Source organism: Daktulosphaira vitifoliae, unplaced genomic scaffold, assembly GCF_025091365.1.
Source record: "Daktulosphaira vitifoliae isolate Bord-2020 unplaced genomic scaffold, ASM2509136v1 Scaffold_1, whole genome shotgun sequence".
Classification (NCBI taxonomy): domain Eukaryota; kingdom Metazoa; phylum Arthropoda; class Insecta; order Hemiptera; family Phylloxeridae; genus Daktulosphaira; species Daktulosphaira vitifoliae.
The window spans coordinates 46,712,076-46,728,301 of NW_026099572.1; the positions used below are offsets into that span (position 1 = coordinate 46,712,076).

At 29.0% G+C, this 16,226-nt stretch overlaps 2 protein-coding genes across 3 annotated transcripts in view; both read right to left on the reverse strand.

Annotated features, from left to right (window-relative positions):
• Positions 1-12,315, reverse strand: part of LOC126904320 (uncharacterized) — a 53,405-nt gene extending 41,090 nt beyond the window's left edge. Inside the window, exon 1 of the mRNA XM_050683293.1 lies at positions 11,130-12,315. Within this exon, the coding sequence (XP_050539250.1) occupies positions 11,520-12,275 (756 nt within the window). The 5' untranslated portion in view covers positions 12,276-12,315 and the 3' untranslated portion in view covers positions 11,130-11,519. The remainder of the gene's footprint in view (positions 1-11,129) is intronic.
• LOC126904299 (uncharacterized) lies at positions 6,219-8,643 on the reverse strand. Of its 2 annotated transcripts, none has more exons than XM_050683272.1 (2): positions 7,825-8,643; positions 6,219-7,096 (listed from the first exon to the last, which is right to left on the reverse strand). In XM_050683272.1, exon 1 carries the CDS (start codon positions 8,608-8,610, stop codon positions 7,825-7,827), a length of 786 nt encoding a protein of 261 aa, XP_050539229.1. In that variant the 5' UTR covers positions 8,611-8,643; the 3' UTR covers positions 6,219-7,096. The 2 variants fall into 2 exon arrangements, with proteins under 2 accessions (XP_050539229.1, XP_050539221.1); XM_050683264.1 differs by having other exon boundaries at positions 6,219-7,099.
• Positions 12,316-16,226: the final 3,911 nt, after the last annotated feature.

Sequence of the window (16,226 nt, forward strand, 5' to 3'; positions counted from 1 at the left end):
CCTGTATACTAGGGTTTGCCGAAGATTATAAAAAAATACTCTTAAACTGTACCCAATCATTAATATGTACGAGGAGTTCATCAGACATTAACGTAATCAAATTATTCAATGTGAAAGAGTCCTCTGAAAAACTTAAATGCAGCACGGGAACTTCTGATGATAATGAGGTTGTCAAGCTATTAGATACGAGTACCACAGCAAAAGAAGAACTGTCTACAGTATCAATTAAACTAACAAAAGTTGTATGGAATATGCCAATCGTCAAAGTGATCGAAAAGGAACAATTAAAATTACTTAGAGTTTTAGATAGTAAAAAGCCTATACATTGCGCCCATAGAAATTGGGAACTGTGTGAATATCCGTTTGTACCACAAAACATCTTTTTCGTGGACCGTTAAAACATGTAATAATTTTTAAAAGCCCCGTTATGTTATAGTAGGGTTTCAAACAGACCGTAAAAATAGTGAAAGTAAATCAATGTCTGAATTCGATCACTGTGCGACGCGAAATACTCGGACGACCAATCGCCGAATGAAATCGCGTCTCTAAAGGGATGCTTAAAATAAAATTAAAAGAAAGCGTTTTTTAATGGACTGTAATTTATTTATCGAATTTAATATGTATTCTCTAATACAGTAACAACAATGGTTTATCTTAAATCTATTGTTAGTACTTATATTTAAAATTAATATACTAAAATACAACAACATAAATTTTTAGTAATTAATATTTTTACAAACAGAAAATGTATAGTCTGACCTTGCTTTTTGTACCCGNGTATAGTCTGACCTTGCTTTCTGTACCCAAAAGAAGATAGTGAATGTGTCAAGTAAAGCAGTTGAGCCCGACGCAATCAACAGAGTGAATTGAACACATAAAACCGTCAAAGAAAACAAAACCAACAAAATAACGCACTAGAGTCCGTGATACACAAAACCATTCTATGCATTNTCCGTGATACACAAAATCACTCTAGGCATGCCGATACGCGAATGACACCTTCGCGACCACCGCCACACACTACCCTAACAAGTAAACCAGTTGTGACAGGTCGCGCTCTTGTTGAAGAGAATAAAAAACCGGCGCTCACCCACCAAACTGTTTCGTCACGACCGAACATACTCCCGCCGTTTGAAAGCTTTGCTTTCAAAATTCCACTGGAGTGACTTTCTCGGTCAGAACATTTTTTTTTTAAACAAAAAAAAAATATCTTTACAATTAAAACAAAAAAAAACTTTAAACCTATTTTTAAAAACTTATCCCTTTGATGTTAAGTAAAATAAATTAATACATATTAATAAAATTATTTATCAATCACAACTTCATATACTTTAATGAAAAAATTATTAAAAAAAAAAAAATGAAAAATGAAAATTAAACAAAATTTAAGCTAAAATCAACAATGAAAAAAATTTATAAAATTAATGCAAATAATAAGTAGCGCCGTCTAATGCTTATGGGAAGAAGGAAAGGAAAGAGATAATTAAAAGATTGGTTTTGTACCGAGTTATACGACGCGATTGACTACTGTGCGTCGTTTTCGTTTACGCCTGTCTCGCGCTAAATTTTCTAATTGTCTTTCAATATTTTGTTCTCTGTCCGTAATTATCATACTATATGAACTGTGATCAAATAAATTCTTTTTTCCATGTCGTAACACCGACCGCTCCGTTGATTCATCTAACATATTCTTACGAAATAATGAGTTAACGCAATGTTTTCTTGTTCTGCGTCGCGGAACAGTGATATCACCGGTTGACATCTGGCTAAACTTTTCCTCGGTTGTGGGTGCTATATTTACAGACGGTTCTTCAACAATAAAAAATGTTCTTGTTAAGTCTTCAATCGCTAGTTCCGATTTAAATGACGACTCAGATGACTCTTTCAACGAACCGAAAATAACCCAACCCAAATGGGTACTCATGGCCGAAGGCAAACCCGGACTATGTATTATATCCACTGTTTGTGGTAATAAAAGTGGATACAAATCACTACCGATCAACATATCAACTGATAACGGATCATCAAACCGTGGATCAGCTAAGGTTAAATGCTTATAACGCTCTCGTACCGTATTAGGTAATTTAGCATGAGGCATAAGTTTAGTTATTTGTGGTAATACTAAAATTTTCGATGCTATGAAACTCGGTTCTTGCGCTACTAAAGGAACGAAAGTACAGGTTGCTTCCCCTAGTGATTGAGCGACTGGTTGTTGAGCTAAACCAACAACCTCTCTGCACCCTTTAAATATTTTCAAACCGAGTTTATTTGCGCAATCTGAGGTGATCGCAGACACCTGAGAACCGCTATCGAGCAACACGCGTACAGCATGTGGTTCTCCCGCCGTATCACTGATGCGAATTACCGCTGTGCCGAGTACGTTGGTCCCTGAGCGAGCCAAACCTGAAAACACTTGAGAAGTATCGGCTACTTGGTCTGACGTTGATAATGGACTTGTCTCTTCTTCCTCGCCTCTAACATCGTCAACCTGAGAAGAATTGCCTTTTTCTTCATGTAGCAATATATTATGTTTTCCAAAGCAATGTTTACAATTGTATTCACTGGCACATGAACTGGCCGTATGCCCGCTCCTAAGGCAAATAAAACATAATCCGTTATTTATAACAAACTTTTTTCTCTCCGAAACCGTTTTCCTCTTGAAAGTGTAACACCGATAAATAGAATGTTCTTGGTGGCAACATACACATTTATTAGATCTGTGTGACGCCACGGACACTGCATAAGACGCTTGAGTAGTAATGTTGGACTGGCCCCTTTTTCCCGTGACCTTGACTGCGGTTTCAGTTGTATTATCAATAGTACCGATATTTTCCAAAATATGAACTCTTTGTGACACGAAGTCCAAAAGATTTTCTAAAGTAGGTGCATTAGATTGTAAAATGCTCGCCTCAAATAATCTCCTTGTCTCTATATCCAAAGCCTCGAGAACCAATATAAAATAGAATAAAACCACTAACATCTTCAATGCCAAGTTTTTTGATAGCCGTTATATTTTCACGGAATACGATATTAATAAAAAATCGTATATTAATAAATAATGACAGCGATGAAACAGATTCATTTTCAATAACACTCGACACCCATCGACCATCCTGGATTCTAATATTAATTGCACGGTATAATACTTTGGTTATATTAAAATCGACATTTTGTTATAACATAATGTTCTCTCCTTTTACCGGAGGTGATTGTAGAAATAATGTTATTTCATCCCTCATGCCGTAAATAATATTTAAATAGTCCGCTGACATAATACTATACTAATATATCGTGAAGGAGTAATAATGCATACCGTAACAATGAAGTCATCATTTGGATTCAAGCCCTTTTGCAAAAATTTTCTGTCGCTGAACGCAATAGTGTAACTGCTAGAGTCAATCATCCCGGCTGGCGGTGTTGGTGCGATATAAATGTAGCGCTGTTTTCTTACAGGTTCGGCAGCCATATTGTTCATAGAGAAGATTCTTCTTCTTAGAGCTGACGGTTCTTGATGACACTGTGACTTTATCAACGATTTCACGTTCATTTATGCGGAAAAAGCACATATTATCATAGAAGGGTCAACAAATCATAAGACACATATCCCCGTATACTAACTCTTTTCTTCATCACTTAAGTAATTTCACTTTAATATCATAATAATTAATTTTAAACTCTCGATTTTTAAATATTTGTATACAAATATATGTAATAGATTATGTGTATACATGTTTTATACAATAACGATTACACATTAACAAAAAATTTTTATTAACAAACGCGGTAGTGTGACTGAATAATCAAAAAAGAATTTGTTAAAATATTATTTCAAACGTATAAATATTTTCTCTATAATTAAAAAATAACTCAATTCTTATGAAATAGTATAATATTGTACATATTTATTTATTTACTAATAAATATCATAATAATGATCACCTTATGATGAGTTTCATCATCACCTCCCCTTCTATGTAGGGGTAAACCGCTGATTTACTGTTTTAATACATACGTTAGTTAAGTAAGGGGGCTCTCTATGACCAAAGGCCTACATATTGCATAGCTATAGTTGGGTTTCGTTGGATTAATAGGNATGAGTTTCATCATCACCTCCCCTTCTATGTAGGGGTAAACCGCTGATTTACTGTTTTAATACATACGTTAGTTAAGTAAGGGAGCTCTCTATGACCAAAGGCCTACATATCGCATAGCTATAGTTGGGTTTCGTTGGATTAATAGGCGCCGTCGCCGCTTGATTACACCTTTCACTTTTCTGCATTCAAATATTTTCACATATTTCTAAAATTATGCAATTTTCAAAATCCCTCAAATTTTTCTATAATATATCAAAGTATACTGTATGATGTTCCTTCTACCTAGGTATACTATGCATATACCAAGGTAACATGTACCATGGTATAACAAAATGCTATCTAGGAACGAGAAACATCGACCTTTCACCATATCTCCCCGGCCGTTTACACCGCCCGTCTATCTAGAGAGAAGAAACGGCCGCGGCCGTTTTTGGGGGGTATCCAGCTCATACTTTAAGGTGTGATTCCTATGCACGCGTCTAGAAACGCGCGGCCGACGCGGCACGATTTTAATTTTGGCCGCGCGGTCATTTATTTAGCCGCGCGATCTAATATTGATTCCTATGTACGCGTCAGGAGACGCACGGCCAACATTACATTATATGTAAATAATAAGGCATGTACACGCATTTGTATCAAGTACTCTGTTTAGTTAAGTTGTACTTGTGTGTTATAAAATTTAGCCCTTATGTGCCCTTACACATTCAGCCAATTGTATGTCTTCTTCTACTGTGTATAACACTTTAGCAGAAGACATTACACGGCNTATATGTAAATAATAAGGCATGTACACGCATTTGTATCAAGTACTCTGTTTAGTTAAGTTGTACTTGTGTGTTATAAAATTTTGCCCTTATGTGGCCTTACACATTCAGCCAATTGTATGTCTTCTTCTACTGTGTATAACACTTTAGCAGAAGACATTACACGGCACTTACAAAATTTCAAACTTTGAAAATTAAAATATGAATAATAAATTAATACAATTTTAATAATAATATATTAATTACAACTACAATCCACGAGCAGGGAATTTTTGTGGCTGTTTTTCTTGCTTTTATCTATATTTTTACCTATTGGCCGCGCGGCTCGTGTGATTTGACTGCTCTCGAAGCGGTTGTCGTCGCGCGGCGCCAGACTCGCGCGGCCGCCGCACGCGTCAGACGCGGTCATAGGAATTGGTTATATTTAAAAACAAATAAAGTAGTACCTGCGCGGCTAAAATTAAATCGCGCCGCGTCGGTCGCGCGTCTATAGACGCGTGCATAGGAATCACACCTTTATACTCCTACTGTTGTAAATACTTTTTTCTTTATTTTACTTCATTAATAAATTACATATTAAGCACTATATATTTTAATTTTATATTGATAGATTATAATGATAGATCACTTAATTTTCAAATGCTATACATTTGGTGATCTACAAGCCTTACCTGTTGGATACTATTCAGAAGTTCTGAAAAAGTTAATCTATCAACTATTAGGAGGAGTAATAAATGATTTAATCATACTACTCAAGCTTCTTACGCAATGTCTGGGTCCATTGATCACAAGGGAAACTGTGAAGCCACCACTTTCATTAATAATAGAGTTACATAGATAATAAAGACACTACAAATAATAACAAACCTCAATCTCAAATAAAAGTTCATTCTTTCATTAATCCAGATCTCAATCAATCAAAAAACCTAATATTAATCAATCGTCGTTACAAAATGTCTGATGATATCCTAAACATTCTACTACAGATATCCACAATATTTAGAAAAGCCAATAATGACACAATATGCTGAAAACATACAATATCAATAGAAATTCTATAATCTATATTTCATATTAATAATACAAGAATAAAATAATTTAGCTGTCATAATGATTACACCCTTCAATACTATAATTTAAGCATATTTTATCATTATTAACCAATGGTTAATAATGGTTAAATTTATTAAAACAAAGATAACACCTTATTAATGTTAATGTTATCAGTGATGATATAACACATTTGTAATCGAGAGTTAAATAGAAATAATAATGAAAATATTTAAAATAGGTGTAGCTATAAACAATTTATTTTAATTAAAAGAATTTACATAAAATTATATTATATTAATATATAAAAGGAAGCACTTCTAGTCTTTCTTCTAAAAATTGAATCTAAGTAATAATTTAGATTAAAAGTACATTAGATATTAGATTTTAAAATATATGTATAACATTACATTTTAAATAATTGTTTTTTTTTCAGATCATAATGCAAGGAAAAAACTATAAAGAAAACTAGATGTTATGTATTTTTTCACCTATTTTTTAAAACCAAACTTACGCATAACTTTTTTTTGAAAGTCTGGACGATACAGATTAAAAAAAAAATTTCATATTACATACATTTTCATATTCTTTTAAGCCATCAAAATAATTGCTTAGGATAACTTCATATCTAGTAATACCATCAGTTTTGAATTCTATGGATGTTTTAACAATTTCACAATCTTATCAAATATGCTATTTATAAATTCATAATATATTTTACTTTCCTTTTTGTGTATATTTTCTTCGACATTTAAAGCCAGTTCTTCAGTAAATTCTAATAAAATTTCGAGAGCTTTGTGTACAGTATTCGGATATTTACATTTAAAATATTCTAGTGCATTATCAGTACAACTTATTGATGTTTTAAACTTAATTACAGTATTGATTATTTGTTCAAATTTGGTTACTTTATTCTCGTCATCTGAGAGTTTTTTATATTCACTTGACATCATTTTATAAGAACAATGTAAATGAATTAGCATATTTTCGTAAACTTTATTTATTATCAATGAAGCATGATGCTTAATAATGTTTAAAAGTTTATTTTTAAATTTTGTATTGACTGGTATTTTTTGACCGTTTAACAATAAAAAGTTCATAGTAATTATAGATTTGCATCCTTCAGATGAAATAATTTTTTTAAATTCAGCAACTTCATTATCTGTTGCTGTATCAAGATGAAGAAAACTGCTGGTGAGACATAATAAAACAAAAAAGAATATTAATTGCGTAGACAACAATAAAAAATGTTACTGAACAAAAAAAATTACATGTATAATTATCCCATTATTTCATTAGATTTATATAGTCTATTTAAAAATAGGTTTTTGGGTCAGACATTTTATGGACATAAAACCATTATAGTGGGAATTTGTGGATGGGTGAATTTTCCCCTACTCTACATTTTAAAATTTATCTGGACTCCCCATAAAAAATTTCTAATTTCATCACTGTCATAAATAATAAGAGGCATTTGTAATTGAGAGTTAAAAAGTAATAATATTAGAAATAATTTTTTAAATAGATGTAGCAGTAAACAATTTATTTACATAAAACTATATTATATTAATATATAAAAGAAAGCACTTAGAGTCTTTCTTCTAATAATTGAATCTAAGTAATAATTTAGATTAAAAGTACATTAGATATTACATTTTAAATAACGTTCTTTTTTTTTTGTGAGCATAAAGTAAAGAAAACCAGATATTTATTCTAGGTCCATACTTTATGGAGTCTTTTTAGAGTCTTACTTCTAATAATTGTATTTAAGTAATATTTTAGATTAAAAATACATTAGATATTAGATTTTAAAATATATTTATTACATTACATTTTAAATAATGTTTTTTTTTTGCTTGAGCATAAAGTAAAGAAAAAAAAAATTAAAGAAAACTGGATGTTATTTATTTTACTACCTATTCTTTAAATCCAAAATTTACGCAAAACATGGTAACACCTTCTTTAACTTTTGCTTGAAATTCTGAGTGATACGAATCAAAAGACATAAAACCTATTTCATCATCTTTTTTTTTTAATCCATTAACATATTCGCTTAAGATTTTATCATTTACATATCCAATAATAGCATCGGTTTCGTATCTTACGGGTGTATCAACAATCTCATAAAATTCATGGAATGAGTTATTTATAAATTCATATTTTTTTTTGAGATCGTTTATGTATTCTTTTTCAATTTCAATATTAGTTATTTTTTCTGTAAATGACAATACTTTTTTGAGAATATTAAGTACAAAATTCTGATTATCCCACATCTCATTTTTAAATGTAAAATATTCTAGTGCTTGAGTCATACAACTCATTAATGGTTCAAACTTAATAAGAGTATCGATTAATTTATTAAATTTAACCACTTTTTTTTCATTATCTGGGAGTTTTTTATAACTATTTGACGTCGTTCTATAAATAGCATGGATATAAATTAGCATATTTTCGTAATATTTACTTAATATTAATGAAGCAAGATATTTATCAATGCTTAAAGGATAATATGTAACTTGTTCATTGACTGGCACGATAGTTTGATTTGGCAACTTGATGTGAATACTAGTTATAGATCTCCATCCTTCAGATATAATAATTTTTTTAAATTCAGCATCTTCATTGTCTGTTTTTGTTTTATGATGACTAGTACTGATAGCAAGACATATTAGTACAAAAAAATATATTAATCGTATAAGCATAATAAATAATTGTTACCAAACAAAAAAAATTACTTGTATAAGTTTTATATCATTATTTCATTGAATTTATATAGTTTACATTTATGTGTTGTTATTATTGATGTATATTTTTACATTATAATTTATTAGTACTTGTTTAGGCCATGAAAATATGTTTGTGTTGAAAGAAGTTTATTTGTCGTTACATAGCATAAAAATAAAATGATATAAATCGAATTTTTTTTTAACTTCTAACCCTNGAAGTTTATTTGTCCGTTACACAGCATAAAAATAAAATGATATAAATCGAATTTTTTATTAACTTCTAACCCCAACTCGAAATTAAAAATGTATTTTTTGTGAAATATTTTTGTATGCTTCATGACAGGACTGAATGTACCACACGCACAAGGTTAAGTTAATTAATGACACAAATAATTATTACAAAACATTCAATAATGTACATTTTTTTAAAATACAAAAAAATATAATCCATAACTTTTCGAATATATTCTCCTTTGGCTCATTGCCGAGGGACTCTGATAATTCAGATTGATCATATTTAAATACTAATGCCCTACTTAACTAATTACAAACAAGTGAATATTTAAAAATCGTATTCAAAATAAATGAATACTACACTGTATTCTGTATAGTATACAGTGTAATTTATTAAAATACTACCCCCAGTTTTTGCTAAATAATGATTTTTTTCATAAAAATGTGTATATTGGTTTTTTTTTAAATAAATATAAAATTTATTAAAGAAAAAATTATTTCTGAGGAATAATTTTTGGTATGACTTACGAGACTTAAATAGAAAATGTAATATAATCTGTTGTCTTTAAACCAGGAAGTAAAACATTTTAAACTCAAATAAGAAAAAAGTACCATCAATTATCAAATTTCAACCACAATGTTACACCAAAAGATATTAAGTAAAACCTACCGAATTTTACCTACATTACTTTATTACTGTATACAACTAAACAAATCTAGAGGTAGTTGTGTAAAAGGTGTTTAAAAAAAATGTCTACCTTTATATAAGAACCAGATAAAAGGGATATGCCATACCCCCTTATGTCTAATATCATTAAAGAAATTGTAATCATATTTTCTAAGTAGTCGATTTGTTTACATTGTTATTAAGAGCCATCCTAAAAATTTTACCAATATTCACTTATAATTTTTAGTTTTTATAGTTCATTAAAAACTTAATTTTACGCAAATCTAGAACACTCCAGAAGACTGCAAAAAAAGTTAAGTCTCTATTACTATTATAAACTGAACTTTTAAGAAGTATTTCAAATTCTTTAAAGTTTTCAGTCGAAAATTTAAGCATACAATGAATCTTTTTTTTTTTTTGTGGGATGAAAGGCCTTTTCAAAACAAATTTATTTGTAATTTACTTACCACAAAAATATCTGAATCTCAGTCATGTTTCTGTGGTGTGACACAGCCCGTAATAGCGCACTAATCATTTACAGTGAACTAGCACGTTATCCAGTCGTGATTATCAGCTGTTCACCGTCGCACTCATTAGTGTTAACGATAACACTAGTTTGTCCTGTCCGGCGGTCGGGAAATAGGACAGGTCAGGGGAGTGAAGCACTGCGAGACACGTCGGCGACTATGTAATCAGTACATCTGTGACTTACATCCGCCGCACGTGCCGTCGAAATATAGATATATTGACTTTATATCGAACTTTAATATTGTCAACCCGTGTTTTTAATTATTTAAGTTTTATGGACATTGTTAAAGGTGTAATAAATTGAGTCCACAATTATTTCAATCATCGTGATACATTTAAATTATTATTAACAACTTTTATACCATATCAGGTGTTATGTTTGTTTGTACCGTTACAACTAAAGAATATCACGGCTACAACATTAACTATTATACGTATTTTACAAATGTTATCATTTGCTTATCGAAATAACATTATTAGCAACTGATGTTAAAATACATTAATTGTAAATATAACCTGCGCCTAAGTGTGTTAATACACAAAGAATATGGCTAGTTTTTTTTATAAAATAATAGGCGTAAGATTATTAAATTTTTTAGGGTTTCAAAAGTTAATTTCTCTTATCATTGAAAATAGTTTAAGTAACATACGAATTTGTAGATGTTTTTAAATTGGGAAGTAATAGCTTTGATTATGGCTCTTTTTAATGCATGAATTAGGTGAGCAAGTACCCCAAGTAATATTCTTATGATTCTATTCCAAATAGTCTCTAAAACCTAATAGTCAGTCGCTTGTCATTGAAGGCAACATAGAAAATATATATTTTTTAGTTATTAATTAATTGATAAACACTATTAAATATTTACAAAAATAATTATATTAATTATTTTTCAACAAGAAATTTTTAATGCATTTCATATGTCTAGTTTGATTAGGTTTTATTTTGTAAAATTTATTTTACAATTGACTAATTTTTAAAACATTAATATAACAGAAATCTTGCATTAGTCGTTACATTAAATTATAAATTAGTGACACAACCAAAGAGAAGTTTCCGGGTCCGGACCTCATGGACATAAAGTCATAATAGTGGGGAGTTGTGGAAGGTTGAATTTTCCCCCTACTCTACGTTCTAAAAGTTATCTGGACTCCCCATACAAAATTTCTAATTGCTCCACTGTCAAAAATAATAAGAGGCGTTTGTAATTGAGAGTTAAAAAAAAATAATAATAAAAATATTTAAAATAAACGTCTCTGAAAAACAATTTATATACATTATTATAATTTATATAATATAATATTACATTAATATATAAAAGAAAATACTTAGAATTTTACTTCTAATAATTGAATCTTAGTAATATTTTAGATTACAAATACATTAGATATTACAGTTTAAAGAATGTTTTTTTTTTTTGAGTATAAAGTAAAGAAAACCAGATATTTATTTTACTACCTAATCTTTAAATCCAAAATTTACGCAAAACATGGTAACACCTTCTTCAACTTTATCTTGAAATGATGGGTGATACGGATTAAATGATAATATGTCAACACATTTTTTTTCAAGTTTGTTTATTTCTTCAATATACTTGTCGATGAAATTTTCTGGTTTAGGTGAAACAATGGCGTCGAATTTCTGTATTACAGGTGTGTTAACAATATCAAAATATTTTACAAAAATATTATTCATTGATTCATAACTTCTTTCTTTTTTGTCAATTATTTTTATCTCTTCTATAATATCTAGTGATTTATTAAGATTATTGAGAACTTTATTCTTATCATCACAATTTAAATATTTTAATGCTCTAGCCATACAACTTATTAATGGTTCAAACTGAAGAATAGCTGCGACTAATTTTAAATAATGTTGAAGTTTAAATGCGTCATTTGGCTGATGATTATATCCAAATGTCATCCATCTAAAATTACAATTGAAATAACCTACTAGTTTTTCATAAACTTTACTTAATATCAATGCAGCATCTTTCTTAACAATAATAGGATTATCTTCAAATCCTTTATTGACTGATATCTTACTACCATATGGAGATTGAAAGTAAACACTAGTTATTTTTTTCCATCCATCAGATCTAATAATTCTATTAAATTCAGCATCATAATCTTCAATGTATGTTGTTTTAAATTTATTAGAACTGTTAGTAAGACATATTAGTACAAAAAAATGTATTAATCGTGTAGGCAACATAATAAATAATTGTTACTAAACAAAAAAAATTACTTGTATATATTTTATACCATTATTTCATTGAATTTATATAGTCTACATTTATGAGTATTATTATTGATGTATATTTTTACATTATAATTTATTAGTATTTGTTTAGGCCATGAAAATATGTTTGTGTTTAAAGAAGTTTATTTGTCCGTTACACAGCATAAAAATAAAATGATATAAATCGAATTTTTTATTAACTTCTAACCCCAACTCGAAATTAAAAATGTATTTTTTGTGAAATATTTTTGTATGCTTCATGACAGGACTGAATGTACCACACGCACAAGGTTAAGTTAATTAATGACACAAATAATTATTACAAAACATTCAATAATGTACATTTTTTTAAAATACAAAAAAATATAATCCATAACTTTTCGAATATATTCTCCTTTGGCTCATTGCCGAGGGACTCTGATAATTCAGATTGATCATATTTAAATACTAATGCCCTACTTAACTAATTACAAACAAGTGAATATTTAAAAATCGTATTCAAAATAAATGAATACTACAAAGCTATACTATAGTATTCAGTGTAATTTATTGAATATTGATTTTTTTTTAATAATATAAAATTTATAAAAGAAAAAATTATTTCTAAGGAATAATTTTTGGGATGACTTTGAGAGTTAAATAGAAAATGCAATATAATCTGTTGTCTTTAAACCAGGAAGTAAAACATTTTAAACTCAAATAAGAAAAAAGTACTATCAATTGTCAAATTTCAACCCCAATGCGACACCAGAATATATTGAATAAAACCTACCGAATTTTACCCACATTATTTTATTACTGTATACAACTAAACTAATCTTGAAGTTGTTGTGTAAAAGACGTTTAAAAAAAATGTCTACCTATATATAAGAACCACATATATGCCATACTTCTTTATGTAACAAAGAAGAGTCACAATAAATCCATTACTAATTTTTACAATTAAATGGAGAATGCTCTAAATAAAATTTTGACTGGTTGAAAACTAGTTTTGTATAATTAATTTTTTAGTTAACATATTTTATAATTATAGGCCAGAGAGATACGCAACATAGTAGAATTGTTATTTGAGCGATTTGGTAAAAATACAGCACCACTAAACACTACCCCACTCGTCCATATTTTCTAAATATGAAGATGCTAATATCATAAAAATTAAAGCAATTTGCACTAGTTTGCCTACTTTTTATTATTTTTTTAAATTTATGTTATTTACAATTGACGTCATTGAATTGTTGTTAACTTTGTTTTTTCTTATTGACTATTAGTAGAATTAAACGTTTTTATAATTTGGCAGATATTTTTATAAAAACATAGTTAAAAAATTAGACATCACTAATCGATTTAACTTTTTCTATTAGATTAATTAAACTGAACAGTTTGTGAATTAATAGGGGGAAGTCCAGGGGGTATATACGTGGATGTTTATACATTATATAATATGTAGAGCAAGAATTTAATTTGTAATCCAAGAACATTTTGTTCTTTAGAATCCACACCCCAGAAAAATGTTGAACATTTTATTTTTGCCTGTTATTGTGGGCGGTGATGTTTATTTTGACGCAAAAAAAAATAAGGAAATAAGAGGGAGTAAGAAAAAATAGGTAACCTTCTTATGAAATGTACAAAATACGAAGCAATATATTATAGTTTCTGCAAATAACTCTTAAAATTAACGGAAAGGGGGGGGGTAACTTATGTTCTAAAACAATATTAATCCTTATGCTATAATACAGTTAAATTAAAATAAATTATTAACTTATCTGATGACTTGATGACTTGAGGAGGTTGGAGAGAGTGGCAAAGCAATTGATAATGAGCGTTAACGAATAATATACAAATCCAAAAGAATATAATGGGAGGCGATTGATTAAAAAGAACGGACGCCGATTATAAAAGTCGCGAGACATTTGTACTGTGTACGTACAAAATAGGCTGTGGCGCTCGCTGAGAAAGGGACGACGGCCGAACGTGGCACGAACACATTCGAACCGGTCATACACGAGCCCCACAAGAGGTGCGAGGACGAGTACTGACTATTAACACACTCTACCCAATACCTTGTACACTGAAATTAAAATGTGTTGCGTTCTTATACTTCTTAAGTTTGATTGCGTTAATGTAAAGTTTTTTCATAAAGAGAAGATTAGTCTTCTTCTTTTTTCTCGATTTTTTCTCAATTCTTTGGGGTCGACTACCCTTATCATAATCTTTCACTTGACACGATCTCCTACATTATCATTCGTCTTTATATCACATTTAATAACATTCTTCCATTTTTTTTTTGGTCTTCTTCTACCTCTTCTTTCTTCAACATTCATTTTCATAACTGTTCTTACAACTTCTGATTCCTCTCTCCTCATGACATTACCAAACCATCTAAATCTATTTTCTCTTATCTTATCCATAATTGACGTAAACCTATCCTACCTCTTATATGTTCATTCCTTATCCTATCTTCTCTAGTCACGCCACTCATCCATCTAAACATTCTCATCTCTGTGTAATATTATATTTTTACTTATAATATTAACAAATAATATGATGTTATCATTTGTACATGTATTTACACATTTTGAATATACAAAGTCGCCAAAACAGGGTTCCCTTATTTAAATACAAAATAACCAGCTAATTATGCGGTAAAATCTACTTATTGTAGAGATTTTTAAGTAACGTCTAAATAAATATCAAATAATATTACAAATTAAAAAATCGCTAATTTTCGACATTTTTTCAAATTTTTTTACTTAAAACTGCCATAACTTTTTAAAAATGACCAAATATATATAATTTTTTTTTATATAGATATGTGAGATAATTACCTCTCATTTTGTGTATATTTTTTATTAATTTGTTTCTTTACCTACCCACAGGAGGGATTCAAAATGAAAACTTTTAACAAAAAATTAATTTATTAACTTAATTTTTGATAGTGTTCCGAAAATACTGACACTTTAATATATATCATAAATTAAAGCTAATGTAATATACTTTATTATGGAAGAAAAAATGTTCGCATTTTATTTTGTCTTCATGGAGAAAATGGCTACCGTATGCTAGTTTTGTGTTAAAATGCGTATAGAAAGTAGAACTTATTCTAGTAATATTAATAAAAATTTAAAATATCTAAATTAATATTATGTTAATATAACTAACATACTTTTATAAATACTTAATACTATAAGGAGAATGCTAACAGTTTTATTGAAGTATAATAAATACACATCATATAAATCAATAATTTTTTTTGACTATTTAATGATTTTTGTTTATCTAAACTTTTTCTTTCTGCATTGGACACATATTTTATTCATGCTTTTACTGAAGGTAATAATATAAAAGAATTATCTTTTCCAAACTTGAAAGTATTCTTTACAAAAGCCATTTACACTAACAAACAATAACAATGACAAAAATCTTTTTTATCAGCATTGCAGTCAAATCGACTATAAAACTACACATTAAAAGGTTCGTTTTTAAATTGTTATTGAAAATTAATTTTTCTTTAATTATTACAAAAAATATAACAGATGTTATCATAAAAACCTTCTATCGGCAAATGTTTTATTTATTTGTGAACTACTTAGCACTATTTATTAAAAAACGAAATGTTTGAAATAGCGATAGTAAAATATCTATCATACGCAGTTGATTCTTTTCGAAAGTAAACTATTCGTATATATCCACAGAACATATTTATTAAAAAATGTAATTTTCCAAAAAATTATAATTTATAATTTTTCATAAATAATCGATTCACTTATCCTAATAATTTATTAATAAAATAAGGGTGAGTACGACAAGTTGACGATTGAGGCAAGATGATGATTTTCTTGGGCTTATAAAATACAGGGTGGCCCACCACTCACTGACAACTTAAATAACTTTTGATCCAGTTAATATTTTTAGTTGATTTTTTTT